General features: G+C 46.5%; 1 protein-coding gene across 2 annotated transcripts in view; it reads right to left on the bottom strand.

Moving 5' to 3' along the window:
• PARVA (parvin alpha) overlaps nucleotides 1-20,554 on the bottom strand; it is a 176,301-nt gene that overhangs the window by 85,662 nt on the left and 70,085 nt on the right. Inside the window, exon 1 of one of the 2 annotated variants that reach the window (XM_044258854.1) lies at nucleotides 18,383-18,410. The exons of the other annotated variant lie outside the window; for it this stretch is intronic. Within the exon in view, the coding sequence (XP_044114789.1) occupies nucleotides 18,383-18,395 (13 nt within the window). The 5' untranslated portion in view covers nucleotides 18,396-18,410. Of the gene's footprint in view, nucleotides 1-18,382; nucleotides 18,411-20,554 lie in introns of those variants that run through there. 2 annotated transcript variants of the gene reach the window in all.

Below are 20,554 nucleotides of genomic sequence, written 5' to 3'. Positions count from 1 at the left end.
ACAGAGGAGTGTGTGGGAGACAGAGGGGCCATGGGAGGGCAGGGGAGCCCTAGGACATGCTTCAGCCTCACCTGCTTCCCTCTTTGTGCCCTACCTGAGTGAAGTTTCCTTTCTTCATTATGTTCTCTGTGGCTCTTGGACCTTCATGTCGGTATCTTTCTTATTCATGAATTCTTTACAGCCAGTTGTTCGTTTTTGCGGTGGCTCAATGCTGCTTAAAAAGCACAACATCAACCACTAGTCCCCTTAAATTCCCAAGTGGTGGCCGCCATGGAAACAAGCCCTGGGGGTGGCTAGCGAGTGACCATGGCACTGCTGTGTCCTGACTGGCTCAGTTCTCTGGTGGACTAATTCTAGGTTTACCTGCAGGCCCGTCAGGGGTTTATCCTTAAGGAGCACAATGTGGGGCACTGTCTCTCAAATGGACAACAATGATGACTAGAAGAGAAGACACACAGTCACACTGCCCTTCCTTTGTACCAGACATGGAAACATGGCACCTTTTTTTTAAAAACACATATTAACATATTTAATCTTTCCAGCAATCCGAGGAGTAGGTGCTGTTATTATCCCCACTATATAGATGAGGAAAATGAGACCCAGAGAAGGTGTGTAACCTGACCAAGGCCACACAGCTAGAAAGCAGAACTCAGTGGGTCTTAGGTCACCTGGTTGCAGAGTTCACATCCTTAACATTATGTTATAGGTTGTCCCAGTTTTATGTAATGACATTCTCACTCATTCATTCATTGATTTATTATGAAAACACCTAGAACATGGTCACTTCCGCCTTCCCATGTAAAGCTAGGGGAAAGTTTCATGGCGGATCACCTTGCATATACTAAGCCCTACAGGTTGTCTGGTCACCCTACGGAGGCTCGGCCTCTGTAAAAGCAGATTAAAAAGGAAGTGATACATGAGCAGTAATTTTGTTTTGTTTTAAATAATAGGGTGATTTATTTCTGGCTATAAAAGAAAAACAGGCTCATTAAAGAAACCTTTGCAAATACAAAACAACGAAGAGAGGAAATAATCCTACTGCTTAGAGATAAACCCTGTTAACGCGTTGTATTTTGTTACCAGGTTTTCTGTTTTACACACACACACACACGCACGCACGCACGCATGCACATAGCCCATGGCTCTCTAGCCTTTTACTGTATCACAGAATCTCATCATCTTTCCTTATGCCATCAAAAACATCACTTTAAACACTGTTCTCAATTTCTGTCGAAGGGACACACAACATTACTTAGCCATTCTGTAACTGCTGGACATTTAGGTGCTTTCCAATCATGGGGGGAGGTGGCAGAGTGGGGATAGGTTGAGTCATTCCCCAGCTATGAAGGGTGAGGGGGCCTCCAGTGGAGGGAACAGCAAGGGCAAAATGTGGTGCCCATGGGGAACTAGATGCACAGCCCGTGTGAGTCAGGCCACAAGCTATTCCCTTTCAGGGGTAAGGAAGCTCAAGTTCAGAGTTTAAGAGACTTGCCTGAAAGTTTCCTAGAAAATGATTTGAATGGTTATTCATCCTCTCTCCCCCATGTCTTGGTTTGGAGGCTCCTGAAAGTAGGAAGGGAACACTAGAGAAAGGGGGCCAGGGGCAAGGGGTGTGACGTGAAGACGGGATGGGGCGGATGACGACAAAGGGCACATGTGGAACTGAGCTGAGCCCCACCCCCGTGTGGGCTCTCTAGGAGCCTGTAGGCTGTCTCCAGGAAACCTCCCCACCAAGCTAAGGTTCCCCAGTTAAGGGTGCTAGCTTTCCACACCTCAGGCTGTGCTGGCTGCTGCCTGAGGGGCTTTAGAAGCCACAGCCCTGAGACGGAGCAGTGAAGGGGCCAGGCTGTGGCGGGGTCTGCTGTGTGTACCAGTCATCACAGCCAGGCTGAAACCAGAGGGGCCTGAGAAGCTCACGATCATGTACACCCGAAATCTCCGTGGGCCAAGGGCCAACACAGGTGTAGCTCCAGGTGACCGGGGAGCACCAGGAGGGATCTGGGAAGGCTTCAGGAAGACAGCGGTGCCAGACCCTTTTGTGGACAGACCTCTGTTCTTTCCAGATCACTTCCCACCATTTGTAATCACACATCCATGTGCATATCTGTAGAACACCTGTCTCCTCCATTCTCTAGAGCGCTTCGAGAGGACAGAGGCCTTGCCCACCACGGCACCGCCATCAGCTGCCGCACAATGAGTGCTGAGCGTGTGTTTGCCGAATGAAGGACTAGTACGGGGATGCTGGTCCAGGGGAATTCTGCCCTTCCAGCAGAGTCCCATGGCCAAATCAGCCTCTTTTTTTTTTTTTTTTTAAGATTTTATTTATTTATTTGACAGACAGAGATCACAAGTAGGCAGAGAGGCAGGCAGAGAGAGGAAGGGAAGCAGGCTCCCTGCTGAGCAGAGAGCCCGATGAGGGGCTCAATCCCAGGACCCTGAGACCATGACCTGAGCCGAAGGCAGAGGCTTAACCCACTGAGTCACCCAGGCGCCCCCCAAATCAGCCTCTTATAACCTTCTACATCACAGCCAGACATTCATACTGGGTAGGTCTGGGCTTTAAGAAGAGAAGGATACGGAACTAAACACAACAAGGGAGGGAGCAGAGAGGGCATGCGCCGGTTGGTTCTGAGTATGAGGGTTCGAGATGTGGAGTGGGAGGTGTTTTTGCTTATCACTGAGACCTCCTCAGCATCAGTGACTACGTCCTATTCCCAACTGGAAGTCCGAGACTATCACACCAGAAGTGGCAAAACGCTGCCGGTCGTTGTGTATCACAAGGACCATCGAGGCTTCCTGGTATGGAAGTTATTATTTTTTTATTATTTTTTTCCCCCAAACCCAACAATCCATGTTGACAGCAAATCCTCGTAGAGAACCTATTAAAAGAAATTGTAGTAAATCAGAGATGCTTGCCCTGCCTGTCTGGCATTCTGCTGATTGCATGCCTGACACTTCCACGGTAGCTCCCTTTGGTGCAACCCTCCATTTGATTCAATTCTACGGGTAATTATTGAGACTTGACAACGTGCAAGGCAATGTGTTAGGAGCCTCCTTCCAGGGCATCTTCCAGACCGAGAGCATAATTTAACTCACAGACAGAATAAACATGCACAACTGAAGCTCAGAGTGAATGAGGCCACAAGAAATGGTCAAGACCGTTCAAAGAAGATAACATTACACCCAGGGGACAGAGTGTGGGACAGCAGGTACCACCCACTTGTTCATCGGTTGAAGTATGCATTCAACAGCATTGCTGGCAACTTTCCTGGGCCAGGCACTGTGCTGGATCCTAGGGTCAGAGGGATGAATAAAACCCAGCCCTAGCATATAGCCTCGTACTCTGTGGATACAACAGGAGTATCACTTAACTCATTTGGCAGTGTAAATCAGGGAGGGCTTCTCAAAGGAGATGCTTTATTTTCTTCTTCAAGGAGAACTAGGGGTTTAGTAGGTGTAGAGGGAGCAAGGCGTATCAAAGAGCAGGAGACAGGAGAGAAAACACGTTCTCATGAAGATTGCCAGAGAGTAATGTGTCTGTGGGGTGTTAGAGAGTTAAGCCAAAGACCAGAACATACAAAATGTAGATTTAATCCTGAAGGCAAAGGGCGGCCATGGAAGGAAAAGAAAAGCAGAGTTTTTCAAGTTTGCAGGATGTCTGCGGGAAGTTCCCAAGTGCGTCTATATAAGCATACGCCTTCCTGGGATGTACCACTATCAGGCAGTCTGAGCTGGCCTGGGCTCTGGAGGAAGACAGACCTCAGCTCAACCCCAGCTCTGTCTCTGGTTTGACTTTCCTTCCCCCCTAACATGGGAATCATAACACTTAGCTCACTGGTTTGTAATGCAGCTTTGATGACATAATATCACACCAAATGCCCGGCATCGTGGAACATGTCTACGCGCACGTTCGGTGCCTCCCGACCTTCTTCCCAGCGCACTGGCATTGTGTGTAAGCACAGGAGAGAAGGACTGATCAGGGATGGCCTGGGGAAATAGAAATGACTTTAGCAGGAGCTCAGAAACATAGCTGGAGGAGATTTTAATCATTTCCTTGTCCTGGGTTTCAAACAGATGAAGAAAGACAGCACAGTGAAAGAGGGAAGAGAAGAAGTCCCGTTAGTGCTTTATGATAGAGAGGGTGCTTTGGAGCAAGGGACAGACTGAAAGTGCCCAGACATGTTGGAGAAGGAATATCTCAGGAGTTTTATAGAGCCTGGAACGTGGACACTTGGGAACAGGAAGAGCTCTCTGGTGATAGGAGTGGGGGTGACAATCATGGTGGTCCTAATGCACAGTAATGCTGCTGATGACAGTGACTATGGGTTGGACGAATTTTCAGAGGTGGAAAAAAAAATAGTGCTCAGTACCCACAGCATCTGGATTGTGGCCTCTAAATAATAATTCCTTCAAAATCCCTGAAAAGAACACAGGCAACCTCTTCGACCTTAGCCACAGCAACTTCTTCCTAGACACATCACCAAAGGCAAGGGAAGCGAGGGCAAAAATGAACTACTGGAACTTTGTCAAGATAAAAACTTTTCCACAGCAAAGGAAACAGTCAACAAAAGCAAATGACAACTGACAGAATGGGAGAAGATATTCGCAAATGACATATCAGATAAACAGCTAGTATTCAAAATCAATAAAGAATTTATCAAACTCAACACCCAAACAACAAATAATCCAATCAAGAAATGGGCAGAAGTGGGCGCCTGGGTGGCTCAGTGGATTAAGCCGCTGCCTTCGGCTCAGGTCATGATCTCAGGGTCCTGGGATCGAGTCCCGCATCGGGCTCTCTGCTCGGCAGGGAGCCTGCTTCCCTCTCTCTCTCTGCCTGCCTCTCTGTCTGTCAAATAAATGAATGAAATCTTAAAAAAAAAAAAAAAAAGAAATGGGCAGAAGACATGAACAGATACTTCTGCAAAGAAGACATCCAGATGGCCAACAGACACATGAAAAAGTGCTCACCATCACTCGGCATCAGGGAAATACAAATCAAAACCACAGTGGGATACCACCTCACACCAGTCAGAATAGCTAAAATTAACAAGTCAGGGAATGACAGGTATTGGTGAGGATGCGGAGAAAGGGGACCCTTCCTAAGCTGTTGGTAGGAATGCAAGTTGGTGCAGCTGCTCTGGAAAACAGTATGAAGGTTCCTCAAGAAATTGAAAATAGAGCTTCCCTACGACCCAGCAATTGCACTACTGGGTATTTACCCTAAAGATACAAATGTAGGGATCTAAAGGGGCACTGCATCTGAATGTTTATAGCAGCAATGTCCACAATAGCCAAACTATGGAAAGAGCCTAGATGTCCATCAACAGATGAATGGATAAAGAAGATGTGGTGTGTATACACACACACACACAGAGAGAAGAATACTATGCAGCCATAAAAAACCCTTGAAGTTTTGCCATTTGCAAGGATGTGGATGGAACTAGAGGGTATTATGCTAAATGAAATAAGTCAATCAGAAAAAGACAATTATCATATGATCTCACTGATATGAGGAATTTGAGAGGCAGGGCAAGGAGGCCATGGGGGAAGGGAGGGAAAAATGAAACAAAATGGAACCGGGAAAGGAGACAAACCATAAGAGACTCTTAATCTCAGGAAACAAACTGAGGGTTACTGGAGGGGAGGGGGGTGGGAGGGATGGGATAGCTGGGTGACAGACACTGGGGAGGGTATATGTTATGGTGAACGTTGTGAATTGTGTAAGATGGATGAATCACAGATCTGTACCCCTCAAACAAACAACACATTATATGTTAATTAAAAAAAGAAAAAAATAATAATTCCATTTCTACCCAGAAGGAATCAGAGCTCCTTGGAGAAATGATTGATTCTAGATCCGAGGCAGAAAATATGTGAGATGAGCCTGGAACATCTTATTGCCAAAACCCATAAGCTATAAATTTTCACTAGGTAGGGTCCTATCAAAGAGGCTTCCACTGGCTAAAGACAGAAAAAATGGAGTGCCAATAAGGACAACAATGGCAATAGAAATGCATCAAATATATTTAAACCCATAAGTTAATAATAATAAAACTAGAGAAACAAAACACAGTATGACACCTCTTAAGCTGCCTCTGAAGGAGGTAGGTAACCCACTCATTTTTAAAACTGGTAAGTAAAGGGAAAGAAAATCTGACATTGAATGATGATAGAATAAATGAACTAGAATATAACCATTTGGACATCTCGAAGGAATTAGTGTAATGATGGCCAATGTCTCCTCACAAATGAGACACAACCAGATGTAATATCTCCCCTTCCCCTGACCCCCAAAGAGACAAACCACCATCAGTTCTAGATCTACCTGCCAATCTTCAGGAAATATAGGGGTCAGAGGAACATGTTAACCGACACCATTAAGATGCAACTGGTAAGACCTAGTCTGTGGGAAACTCCATAGGTTTCTACAATACAGAGGAATAAAAGATGTGAGAGAATATCACCCAATCGCAACACATGAGTCTTATTTCACTCTTGATTCCAACAAACTGTAAACATAATAAAAAAATGAAACAGTCAAAAGTATGGGTCTGAACAGTTGAGGATGTTAGGGAATTATTAAATTCTCACCTGCAGGTAATAGAATTCTATTTTTAAAAAGAATCCTTATCTTGAAGATCTACAAATGAAAAATATGTACTAAAATGATCTATCTGGGATTCACTGCAAAGGAACCTTTTGGTGGGGGCTAAGGGTCAGACGGAGGTAGACATGAAACAAGACTGACCGTGGACTAATCATTGTTCGAGCAGGTGATGGGCTCCCTGGAGTATGCTACACTATTCTTTCTACTCTTGTATATGTATATTAAGAAGTTCTTGTTTGTGTTTCTGCCATGTTACATAAGAACTAGATTCTGGGTATAGGGAGCAGAAGGAACCCACAGACTTGTTTTGTAAAATAAAGAGGCAGATCAGAGCAAACAACTGAGCAGAAGGTCAGTCTAGAAAAAAAAGACAACTAATATAGCAAGCAGAGATTAATACTTTCAACATGACGACCACATTATAAAAATCCATAATAACAACCTATCAAAGCCCCCAAGGAAAGTTAAATACATTATATGGCAATTTATATGAAGAAAAAATATGTAAATATCTAGTAAATATTGGGGCAAACACTCACCCCCATGGCTTGGCCAGAGGAAGTGGGGCAACAATGGAACACCTGTCAGGACCCCCTCTGCACCTTCTTACCCTCAATGTCTGCTCCCCTACCATCCCAATCAATCAAAGGGCCAACACTGGCTCTTCTTAGGACCGTGGGGGTCAGCTCTAACTTCCAGAGCCCTCAAAAACACCTGCTTTCCCCCTCAGAGTTGCTATTTTTTCTGACTGTTGACACAGATGCTTCCCAGAGAGTAGAAATTAGTGACTCTAAGGTGTAGACATTCATCAGTTGGGCTGTTAATCCGTGATGAAAGAGCCCAGGGAGGAGCCACATCTTCCCTAGCCATCTTCAGGAGAGCCAAGAAGGCTCACTCATGTGGCCAAAAGGTGTTCATGGCTACTCTTTTCACTCCTTTATGAATTATGGTCTTTCCAGAACCTAGATCAGGGAGCCCACACTGATATTAACCTTTAACCTGTCAAAACCCATGCGGAGGCTTTCCAGCCCAGCCATAAACCCAAACATGTGAATGGTCACACCACATCTAATCTGGGTGGAAACGGAGTGGAAAGTCTTGCCAAGAACTTTGCATGCACGTCAATCAAACCCGTTTCAGTCCTTGTCTTAATAGATTTATCCCAAACTATTTGGGAAACTGGAAAGGCCCATTAGGCATTATTGATTATGAGCTCTTCAAGGAAGATATCTGTCCTATTCATATCGCTGTCACTAATGAGAGTCACAACACTCTCTCCAGTCTAGCTACGGAGCTGGCTTAGGACAAGCATTTAGCAGTCTAATTGCTCGCCTGGGGCCAAAAGCTTCACTCTCCACGTTCACAACACACACTTAGATTTACTCTTAACTCAGGAGCAGAGGGCAGCAGGCAGCTCTGACTAGCACTCCTTTGTTTATTCATTTCTTTGTCCACCCTCCTCTCGTCCCCCACCCCTAAACATCTCCCTCCCTCCCTCTCTCTCTCTCTCTCTCTCTCACACACACACACACACACACACACACACACCCTCCCTCCATAGTTAGCTCTAACAACAGAGCGAGGCTGAGGCAGGGCAGGTGGATATAAACAACGTTCAGAGGCAAAAGGAGTGGACACCTCCCATCTCAGACGCCCCAGCACTGGAGAGGAGCCCAGAGCTGGCCAGAGCACCCCCAGCTGAGAATCACCCCCTGCAGCCACATGTGCAACTTTGTCCAGGCTCTGACGTACCTTTAGGGCAGAGAGCCCCACAGCCCATGGTCCAGGGTGTCAGCCACAAGCATGGTACTTCTGCCCAGAGCTCACCACTCCCTGCGACAGCCCACAGCCCCCTGCCGTCAGGCCAGTTTTCAGAGGTCTGGAGGTCTGCGGAGCTATAGGATCTTTCCAACTGTTTCCTGAGGAGAATGCTGCCTGCTGGATGCCACTCTCGGCTCGGTGCATCAGTCGAAAACAAGTGGCTGCCTATATAATTTAATATCATGCCACGGGAGACTCATGGACTTGCTGCAAAGCAAGCAGGATTCTGCCTCTTGCCTCTTGGCAACTGGAAATCCAGACGGCCTGCTGGTTTCGGCCCGGCCTGGCTCTGCACCTCCAGCCACCCGTCAGAGCTGGGTGCGTGTGGAGGCCAGGCTCTGTGTTTTCTTGAGGTCACTACTATGGAGAAGAGGAGAAGAGAGCCTCATCTGCGGTGACCTGGAATTTCTTAGTCCAGCCACAGACTCCAGGTGAGAAGCCTCTCCTGAGGCAGGCTAGGGGCTACAGCTGGGTGAGCCCAGGCTACCCTGGACACAGGGCAGCCATGCTGTGCCCTCAGCCTTTTTTCAGTGGTTGTGGGGAACCTGTCCTTTCAGGAAAGGGAGCCTAAACTTGTAGTTAGATAAGGAAGGTTGGATGAGGAATTTAGGTAAGTTCTAATCATGAACTTAGCAACTTGTGTTGAGAACAAGAAGAAAACTCTTGAATTTGAGTATTGGTCGCGTGGCCCTTTGAGTTGTTGGCTAGTTGGTCTAATGCAAAGAGCTGCTGAGACGGGGGCATGCCCCGGTGCTGTGCACGTGCGTCACTTACAGATGAAGTAGGGAGACGTCCCAGCGCTGGCACTGGGCTAAATGGATTCCCCAGATCCTGGGACCAGTTCATCTGTGCCCTGACAGAGTTCTGCAGAGACAAGGGGCCAGTTCCCAAGATGCTGGATCCTGGGAGACTCAGCAGGGATGCCTATCACTGTGGTCAGTCCTCCAGGACCCTTGCCCCAGGGGGAGGGGAGAGACTCAGCAGGGAGACAGAGAGGGTCTTATGGAGCATCCAGCCGAGGGAAAAGCCCTGGGCTGGAGGGAGGCACCACAGCCAGTCAAGCAGGGGATTCTAAACTTCCTGCTCCACTGGACCCCGAAGACCAAGGTATGGATCGTGCTGGGAGACAGTGTTGCAGCTGTGCTCAAGGATGCTCAAAGCTCAGGAGGGCCAGATGCCTGAAAAAGGCTGCAGGTGCATTTTCCAGGGCAATGTGCTTTGTGCTCCTAAATGAAGGGAGGGGAGTTGGGCTCGAGGAACTTGTCCAGACCTTCTTTTGTGGTCCCCTCTAGCAGACTGGCGGCTCCAGACTGTGGAGGACATGTCGTTTAGGGGTCACAGGGATAGGAGGCTATCTGGGGTACTTTCCCTCTTGAAAAAGAGTAATCCTCTAAGGTCCTACAGACCCTTTAAAAGCTCTGAAAGAGAAATCCTGGGATATAATTACCACGCTACCCATAATCATTTAAAAAACGGAGCCTTTTACAACCACCAGCTTTATGATTATCCTTTAAGAAGCACCATATTCTTCAAAGAGCCCAAACCCAAAAGCCACAAAGTATGCGAATTTAGCTAACATTTTTGGATTCATAACGATCACGTGGCTGGCATTCGACTGACCTCGCACATATTATCTCATTTAGTCTATGGGATGCAGAATTTATAAAAGCAAATTTATGTCATACCTGCTGCCTAACACATCAGAGTATGTAAAGGAGAAGTCTAGAAATAGCACTGCAGAACGGGACTAAAAGGTTTTGATTCACAGCAAAGGAAATTTAATTAAAGCATGTAATGTCAATTACTGTCATTCATAATCATGTTATACCTCCCAAGAAATAATACAGATAGAAAAGTCTAGAGTTACCTGCCTGTTTGATGTAAATAGGATAAAATTATCTAAGTTCTGAAAATATCCAGATATCAGAAGAGAAAACAACAAAAAAAAGATTTCTACCTAGTGTCATGTGTCATCAAACTTCATTAGGAAGGGACATGAGTACCCAGCCACAAGAGAGCCCATCTCTCCTCTGAGACCAGGTCATAACAATTTTCCAAGGTGCCTGGAAATCTGGGGTTTAACATGGTCATGATTTTTTTTTTGGCTGCTATAAATACATGCTCCTGTTCATTCTGACAAGGCCAGGAGAGGCCAGAGTGGTTGCTCTGGACCCATCTCCACCACTTTTAGCTCTTAACATGGTGATGAGGACCAGACCCTTTTGTAGGGGTAGTTTTGAATTCCAGTGGAGGCAGGAATCTCAAGAAAGCACCAGGGCAAAGAGCATCCGTGGGGCTCTAACACACTGCCACTGCATTCCCTTGTCGTTCGATCACTAGTGGTAGATCCTGGGCTAAAGAGTGGGGTTACTCCAAGGAGCAAGAAAGCAATAAGGTCCCTGCATTCTTAGGGTCACAGTGCTGTGGTGGAGATAGGCACTAATTATAAAAATGTACAAATTTATATTACAAGGCAAGCTCCATTGAGCCCCAGCTTCTGCATATCTATCCCAGGGGCTTGTGGCAAAGATGAAATGGGTCAAGATGTGCAAAGCCCTTGGCTTTATATATATTAAGACAAATCCCATTGCTACTACGAAGACTATTCTCATTCCCGAGTGGCCTCACCAGTTGCCTAGCTGCGTGACCTTGGGTCAGTTACCTAACATCCTCATGTTTCACGTCTCCCAGCCGTAAAATGAAGCAACAGTAATTCCTAACAAAAAAGATTAAATGAGTTAATTTGTAGAAAATGTCCGGGAAATGCCTGACATGTAGTAAGAGTTTGATAAATGTTAGTTGCTAGTGGTGACGTCGGCTCCTAACGTGCTTACAGTCTATCGCAGGATTTCTCAATAGAAGCACTACGGACGTTGTGGAACGGATAATTCTTTGTTTTGGGGGGCGGTCCTGTGCATTGTAGGGTGTTTAGAAATATCCCTGGCCTCTACCCGCCAGATGCCAACAGTATCCCTCCACTCCTGCCCTAGTCGTGACAATCAAAAATGTCTCAAGACATTGCCTAATGCCCCCAAAGAGGAAAAATCGCCCCCACAGAGAACTACTGGTCCAGCTGGAACGTGTAATGGACCAGGAGGAAGGGAAACAGTGAAGATCTAGAGTCTGTGGTCATGAGGAAAAAAGCAATAGGAAGTCAATAAGGGAATCTGTCCTCAGAAAGTCAGCAAAGGCAGCTTAGAAAAGAGGCCATAAATAGTGCTCTGTGACCATTTTGAATCTATATTCCTTCTGATAAATACAAAATCACTTTATTGAGATTGGAGATTTCAGAACAAATTAAACATCATGACTAAACCCAAATTAAAGCAACTATATATACCAAAGATCATTTCCCATTATATACAGTTCCCTTCTTTCACCAAAGTCCTGCTAGAGGCTCTTGGCTAAGTGTCACCCTACACTGATTTAGACAAGCTGGGGAGGGAAGAAAGGGAAGGGGCCAGAGAAATGGAACCTTCAAGGTCACCCCTGAAGAACTTTGGAGCAATGATCTCTGACATCTGTGGAGGGGAGTCCAAATTTTAACCAGTGATCTGCCTCCAAAGAGGTACAATGTCTGATCCACCTTGATTCCCAGCTGCTGCATCCCATCTCATTCCCATGACTGAGACCACCAGACCCTCCTCGGTAACTCACTCTTGCTCAGTTTTCAGGCTCCAACTTGAACTGAGGCTTTCCTGGGCTCCACAGCACCATCCTTTGACCCCAATACAGTGCTTCATTCCAATACTAAAGGCAGTCGCATTGCATTACCCAAGATCTTATGGTTGACCTCCTGCCTTGATCCCTGTCCCAGAATCTGCTTAGCACATTACCCCAAGCCCTGACCAAGTACCCCCACCTAGAGTCAGGCTGCCATCTGCTTTTCTGCCCATCTGAGCATCTTCCCTTCAAGCTCCTGCTGCTGGACTCAGTCTACCCATTGGGAGAGCCTACTGTTTCACTGTGGACCCTTCACTGATGCCGCTGTGCTGGAGTGGTACTCAGAGATCGCTGTACCCCGAGGTGGCCAGACCGTATCTTCACTGTGAGCATGTGGACCAGCAATCCGAGTGCAATCCTAGCACTGAGGAAAGAGTCAGATTCACGTCCCGTCCCTCCCTGCCTTTCCTGTTCTGTTGCTGGCTACTGGCTATGCCCCCGTATGCCCAACAGAATCACATTCTTTGTGTCTGGTTATCACTGTAGTGTGGTGGATGAATCAGACGACAGCTCTGCCCAAGTGACTCAGGGAAGATGTGGACACGTGATGAACCGAGCTCCTCCCATTTGCTACGCACCCTATCAGGTGAGGGGTGGAGAGGAAGATGGATACTTACCCAGGTTTATTCTGCGCTATGCATTCATTTATGTGCTTTACATACAACTACTTAATTTTAACTCCCAAATGTCCTAAGAGATAGACATTGTCAAGAATGTGTTCCATATGAGGAAGAGGCGGTAAGGCACCTGAAACGCGGTCCTGCTGAATTCAAAACTCTTGCCCGTTCCCTAACAACCAGGCCAGTATGGTCTTTGGGACGCATACCTGGAATTCTACAGGGTTTCTATTTTCTCTTTCTTTCACCTTTTATTTATTTATTTACTTATTTTAAAGCTTTTATTTATTTGAGAGGGAGAGAGAGATAGCAAGAGAGAGCACAAGTGGCTGGAGAGGGAGAAACAGGCTTTCCACTGAGCAGGGAGCCTGATACAGGACTCAATCCCCAGACCCTGGGATCATGACCTGAGCGGAAGGCAGACGCTTAACTGACTGAGCCACCCAGGCACCCCTCTTTCACCTTTTGTAAATTTTCTTAATATACATGGGATCCACTCTCAGACATGGCAACTGAACTCAGAGCACTCACACCACCTGTCCTCAGGATCCTTCCTCAGATTTGCTTCTGCTGTGAAAATTCAGGGGCCAAGCACTTTATTCAAGGTCACAGAGAAAACAAGCTGCGGAATTCCACACTCTCAAGGGGTCTGCATATAAGTACTTAACGTCGACAGAAGTTGCTGCCCCAGACAAGCTACCTGGACCTGGATTTCCCAGTGGAAATCAGTGCACCCCAACAGATGCAGACCTTGGAGTTCAGCAGTGTGCTCTGGCCTCTCTCTTCCCGCTGGGGACGAGAGGCATGCCAGAGACTGCAGTCGGCCACGCGCCGGCCGCCTGTTCATAGGAGGCACACGGGGTTTGGTATTTGCGAGTTTCACATTTGCGCAATGAACCCTCCCCCTGCCCCTCCTCCTTTTAACAGATTATCATTTAAGGCGTTAAAAATACCCCCCAAACTAGACACTAGAGATGACATTGGCTTTTCTCCTCAGCGAGGGTAACTCGATTGATCTTTATGTGAATGAACTTGGTAAGATTTTATGGTTGAGTATGTACTGCTGCATTCAAGGACTTGAGAAACACACAGAAGGAAGTTCACCACCTGTTAGCACCAGGCACCTGGGCATTCATCCGTCACACTCAGGACACAAGGAACAGAGACAGAGGACAGAGGGTTCTGCAGACGAAGGATACAGCACCACACTGGAAGCAGCCCCCATCCTGAATGGAGATCTATCTAAAGAAGCAGCCAGCATTGACCCCGGAGACCATCTACAGAAGACCAGAGTCAGAGCCCTGTTCGGACTCTTATTTTTGTGGAAAATCTGGCTCCATTTAGACTGTCTACACCCACAATAATGCAGCAATCTGCCAGACACCACAGAATACACTTTTACTATAGGAAACCAAGGACTAGACAATTTAAATTTTTATCAGATCCTTATTATTAGACAAAACTAGCTTTCCCATGACCACAATCGGTACTGCCATAGTTTCACTGTATTTTTTTCACTTAACACTTTAAATATACTTTAAAATTTCAACACTTTAAAATATATCTGCCCTCATCACAAAGTGAACATATTTGGACTTTAATGATAAAATATTTTATTTATCCTAGACTATTATATTTAATCATTATACAATTGTTGGCAATTTAGGATGTTTTGCTATACATACATATATATGTGTGTATATATATACACACACACACACATACTCACACACACACACATATATCACAAAATTGTGGGTGATTTTGGTTGTTCTGGTCTAGCTTAAACATATATATCTATATCTATATAATATATATTTATTTAACTTATACTAAAATAAATATTTAACTAACTAACCAACATGGTCTCCTTAGGACATAGTTCCAAAAATGGATTTACTGAGTTAGGGTGGGGGACTATTTTTGTGATCTGCGTTCCATATCATCACACTGTTTTCTAGGAGGACAAAGGAAAGGGAACTGATAATGCCTTCTGCAAGCATGTCTCAACAAAGCCCTGCCCATGTTCTATTTGATAGCTTTTGTTTATTTTTGATAATGTGATAGGTGTGATATGGTAACTCAAAGCTGTGTTAACCTGATTTATTAAAATCCCTCCCTGGGATTTGCTTGCAGTGAAGGTTCCGCTTGTGTGAATCGTCTACTCCTGGCTTTGACCATCTGTCCAGTAATGTCTTGATGGTGCCCCGTAAGCTTTATATAAAATTCCGAAGCGCCTGGGTATTAAGTTTTTAGCTGTTTTATTTACTGCAACTATTTCCCCAATCTGTTGCTTCACTTCTCATCTCTTAGTTTTGTTGATTTTTGTTGTACAAAAAAAAAAAGTGTTTTCTTTTTTCAATGTAACTGAACCCACCAAACTTGTCACTGATAATTTCTACAATTGCTTCAATAGTCAGAAAATTGTCTTTTCTCAACAATTGGGATAAGTATGCCATTAAAAAGGAAAAAAATTCTTAGCTTTTTAAACCATCTGGCATTTGTTGTGGGATAAGGATACAGTGACCATATTTTCTGAATCAGAAATTGGAGCATGTGATCTGACAAGTGCCAGTATTCTTATGGGCAAAATGGGACAGAATATTTGAAATTGAGACTGTCCTGGAAAATGGAGGACATATGGCCCCTGTATGTATGGAGCAACCTGTTACTTTTTAAGGTACTAAGCCAGGCCCTCTCTCCTCAGCTCCTGTCAACTCTAGCAACAGAGATTTTTCACTCGAGGCTCACCTCACCTGAGTCCTGAGCCCAGCCTTACTAGGGGCTGTCAGGATGTCAGTAGGGTCCGTTCCAGCAGAAAAAAGAATCCAGAATTAGTTATGTTTCTAACCTATGCTGTTGCCCCTCTACATCCTTCTCTTCATTCATTCCCCTGCTTCCTGCCCACGAGGGGCTTCATGAATGGGCATGCTGGCCTTCTGCCTTCAGCTGAAGTCAGATCCATGGGAAGGGCCCCAAGAAGACCAGGAGAGAGAGAGAGAGGAACTTGAGATATTTATTTCCTGATTTCTGATTCTTGCTGTGGAGTCACCACGACCCAAGGACACAGGCTCTTTCTGCTGGGTGGCCCCCCTCATTCCGTTTGTCCCATCTATGGATTTTGGTACCCACTCAGGCCTGGTCAGCTCTGCTGGACCCTTTCATGGTGGAAAGGATCTCTCAGTTCCCCTCCACTGACTACAGGATGGCTCCACCGTGGACAGGCCACCGGCATTGCAGCCTAGCCGCTCACACCATCTTGCAGTCCTAATGCTGCCATTCTGGTTATACGCCGTCTCAGCTGCTTTCCCTTCCCCCAGACCAAGGTCTTGGAATGCCTCAAGGTTCACCTATCCTGGCAAGAGCCAGTGACTTCTTCCTGCAGGAACAACCTGAATGCCAGAAACTATATGATGCCTTTGGGACACTCCGGACTGCTTGTCATTATACATAAAGATGGGATCAGTCATCTGATGACTGGCTGATCCCATCAGTCAGCACTGGCTGATAATTATTAGCACTTCCTCTTCCTGGTCCCCCACACCTTCATCAGTGGAGTCTCATTTCGTCTTGGCCCTTGAACTTGGGCTCAGGGTGCTATCTGGAATACCTTGCCATGCCTCCTTTTTCTGCTCACCCACCTTTAACCACAGCACTGCCTGATGCCGTACTGCGCATTCCCACTGACAACCTGGATTCCACTTCTGCCAAGTCCATAGCACTTGGGGGGCAACCCCGATACACCCACTTTCCAGGGAAACTACAAGCACAGAGTCCAGGAACAGGAGGGTCAAACGTGCCTCCCGGCAGCTGGCCCACGGGGCTGGAAGTGACAAACCCTGCGTCAGCTTGACAAGCACCCATGAAGCCAGGCTCGGGACCATCAGACAAGGCTGAAAAGGACAAGGCCAACGGGAATGCAATCAGAGACAGTAACCTGGGCCAGAGACAACAGGCAAATGGTGATCCACGTGCATGAGACGATCTGGCAAGGCTCTGAAGGAGACGCAGGGCTCAAGCTACAACTTGAAGGTAGAGGAAAGGAAGCATGTCTGGCAGCAAGATCTTCGGGACAGAAATCAGCAGCCGTGGTGACTGTATTAAATCACTGTTGGCTAAGGGCACGGGTGGCGGGGGGAGAGGGTTGGCGAGGTAAGATTGTACTACACCTGCTCCTCTATGACAGCTGCATCCCTGATTCCCTGGGGCCCAGAACAGGGCTGAGCAAGGGTGGCATCAATACATGCTATTTGAATAAAGAAATGAACAAATGCCCTTAACCCTATTATGGCCAAAAGCAACACAAACCACTTGGATAAAACCATCCAATGGCTATGGAAACTGCCTTTGTTTCATGCAGGGACCATGACACCTCCAAGGTGGGTTCTTGTCCCCTCGGGTCCTCATACTTGAGCTGCCTCTGGTTTCTCGGGGAGCCCCGTGAGGAGCTCAAAAGAGCTCAGGTAGCAGGCTGCACCATTGAGAACTCTAACCTGCAATGCTACACACATCTGAGCCTTGTGGGCTTTCTGTCTTGGGCCTGAGGCTTCCATCTGCACAGTGGCCAGCCCCTCCTCCTTTTCTAAGCAATTTCAAGCTCTTAAAATACAATGTTTTCCCCTGCATTTCCTATATCTGTCTGGGGCTCCACATACCTTTTCTTCAGACACTGACCATCCGCCATCCCGGGTAAGTCTCAATGTCTTCTTATTCTTACCACTAATACAGTCCAACAGCTTATGTTTGCCTGATGGTTTACAAAGCTTGCCCACATGTTTTACTCAATTCTATCACCCTGCTAACCAGGTATCATGATCACCAATCGTTACTGAGACTCAATTGTGTCGGGTCCCCCGGCAGCAGCACCCGGCACTACCCGAGTCTAGGACTCCTTATCTTCATTCACAGTTGCTGCCTCTTTATTTCTTGTGACTCACTCTACAGATAGGGCCAAGCAGAGCTGATGTCCTCCTGTCTCTGTCATTGAGCTGGCCCATGCAGCACATGAGGGCACCCGTAGCCTACAGGGGTAAGTCTCCTTCCAGCTCTGAGGCTCTCAAGGATTTGATAATCTCACAACCCTTCAACCTGCTGGCAATTTTCACAAAGTAAGCTTTCCCCCCATGACTGCCTGCTCCCCTCCATTTACCACATGCTGTTTGATGCTCAGCTACTACTCTCCATTGTTAGAAGTTAGACAGTGAACTAGAGAGCCATTGCCCATCTCCGAGTTCCTACCGTGTTCCGGAAAACATGTGTCACATCGCACAAATGGAGGAGCTAACAGCAGCAGAGGAAAAATCACCAAAATGTAACTGTTTTGTTAAATCCTACCTCCCCCAGCAGATCGGGTCAGTGACCTCTCTCTGAGTCACAAAAGGCTTTCGAACTTGTTCTGATTTACATCTACAGGAAACGGAGTTTATGTCTTGTCTTTTTCTTAAAACATTTTTTTCTCGTTCTCAACCACAATTTATTTCCTTCTATATGGAATTTCTTGATAATACCTCAGGACAAAAATATACATTCATAATAGCTTTTCAGCTTCATGGTGCAGGATTAACCAAAACCACTCATTTCAACAAGAGGCTGGAGGCTTTCAGCCAATTACCTTCAGAATGCATTCTGTGAGATTTAGCTGGGCGGTCCTCTCCTCATCAATTAAGTCATGGGAAAAGGCTCGGGATCACCATGATCTCACTTGGACAGTGAGCTGCAAGGAAAAGCATTTAAAAAAAAAAAAAAGTTTTGTACCAGAGTTTGGAGGCAAGGAGCTATTTTCATTATTTTTGGCATCTGAAGTATGGCAGATGGTCTAATCTTTTACATCTCTATATTCTGAACTCTATTCCAGAGGAAAAATAAAGAGCCACAGTTTAGCAGAGGTCAGGAAGACACATTTGTAACTGCAACTCCCACCTCCACCCCCCAAGACTAGGCCCCTATGGACTATGGCCATTGCTCTTTGGTCGCAAATTACAGACACCCCCCCCAAACACACACACATTTTCTCCCCTCTTCAAGTTAGTTAATTAAAGGAGATTAAAAAAATAAATACTATAGTACGCAGAAGGCTAAAATGGTCCCTCAAGATTCTCGATCCCAATGCTAGTACTGTAAGTATGGGAGACGTTATGCTCTGATCATGTTAAATTACACGGCAAAAGGAATTTTGCAGATGTAATTAAGTTCCCAGTTAGTGCAGTTTGAGTCAATCAATAGATTATCCAGACAAGCCTAGAGCCTAACCTAGTCACACAAACCCTGTAAGATGATGGAATTTTCTCCTGCTGGTAGCAGAAGAGGAAGTCCGAGAGCTGTGGGAGGGATTTGATGTGGAGGGGGCCACACGGCAAGGAGCTGAGAGGGGCCTCTTGGAGCTCAGAGCAGCCCCTGCCAGAAGCCAACAAGGAAATAGGGACTCCCTCCTACAACTGCAAAGAACTGAAGATTGCCAACAAGCTGAAAGGAGTCTGGAAGTGAATTCTTCCCCAGGGCCTCCAGATAAGAGGCCAGTCTGGCCAATACCTTAATTTCAGTCTTGTGAGACCCTGAGTAGAGAACCCAGCCCACCCGGACTTCTGACCTACAGGACCGTGAGAGAATAAACGGGAGTGGCCCGAAGCTGTAAAATTTGTGAATTTGTCCTGCAGGAAGAAAAAGCCAATACACAGCCTCAGACACTCAGTGAGGAAACAAATACAAGTACGGTTGGGACACAACGGGAAAGAGAGAAGCCTTCCAGCCAGCAAAACTTTCTCTTCCCCTTTTAAGGACACCTGGGCTCTCTGCCCTTGGTTTCTCTCTCTCTCTCTCTCTCTCTCTCTCTCTCTCTCTCTTTTTTAAAAGACTTTATGTATTTATTTTGGGCAGGTGGAGAGAGAATGCAGATGTGCATGCGCTTGTGCGCGCACACGGGTGAGCATGGGGAGGGACAGAGAGAGGGAGAGAGAGAATCTCAAGTAGATTCCCTGCTGACCACACAGTCCAGCTTGGGGCTTGAACTCAGGACTATGAGATCATGACCTGAGCCAAAAGCAAGAGTCAGATGCTTAAACAACGGAGCCACCCAGGCGCCCCAGCTCAGCTTCTCTCTTGATCTTGACCGGCTGCCAGTGCTTACACATGATGAATATGGCTGTCAGCCCCAAGTCTGACGGACCCCACATGGCCAGAACCTATCAGTAACCGGAAAAATCACTTGTGTCCTTCGTTCAGATTCCTGAGGAAGAAGCTGGTCCCTGGTCCTTCATTCATCCAGCAAGTAATAACTGAGCACCTACAACGTATGAAGGATCATTCTAGGCGCTGTGGGGAGGCAACAATGAACCAGATCAATACCTCACAGAGAGTTCACGTTCTAGTGAAGGGGGAAGATGACGAAAAGGCAAGCCAACACACATGTTATGCCAGCAAGGATAGGTTACAGAGGAAAACAGAGCAGGGTGACGGCATGAAGAGAAACAGGAAGTGCTGTCTGTTAACAGGTAGTAAGGCCTGGTGGGAAGGGGGGGGCATTTGAACAGAGATTTGAGTGAAAGAGCAGGATAAGCAAATACATGGCAGAGGAACATTCGGGAAGAGGAAACAGAAAGTGAAAAAAGCTATGGGGTGGAAACGGACTTGCACGCGTAAAGAGCAAGGAGGCCTGTGGAGCTGGCATGGAGGAAGCCAGGGGAAATGACAGGAAATGGTGGGAGAGACCGCATGGGCCAGCACAAGGAGGGTCTAGAGGCTGTGAAATGGACCTTGGAAAACCACTAGAGTTGACGGGGACTGGCCA

The sequence above is a fragment of the Neovison vison genome, chromosome 7 (genome assembly GCF_020171115.1).
Source record: "Neovison vison isolate M4711 chromosome 7, ASM_NN_V1, whole genome shotgun sequence".
NCBI lineage: Eukaryota > Metazoa > Chordata > Mammalia > Carnivora > Mustelidae > Neogale > Neogale vison.
Note: the sequence above shows the minus strand (reverse complement) of the source record. Positions and strands in the feature narration are given on the sequence as shown.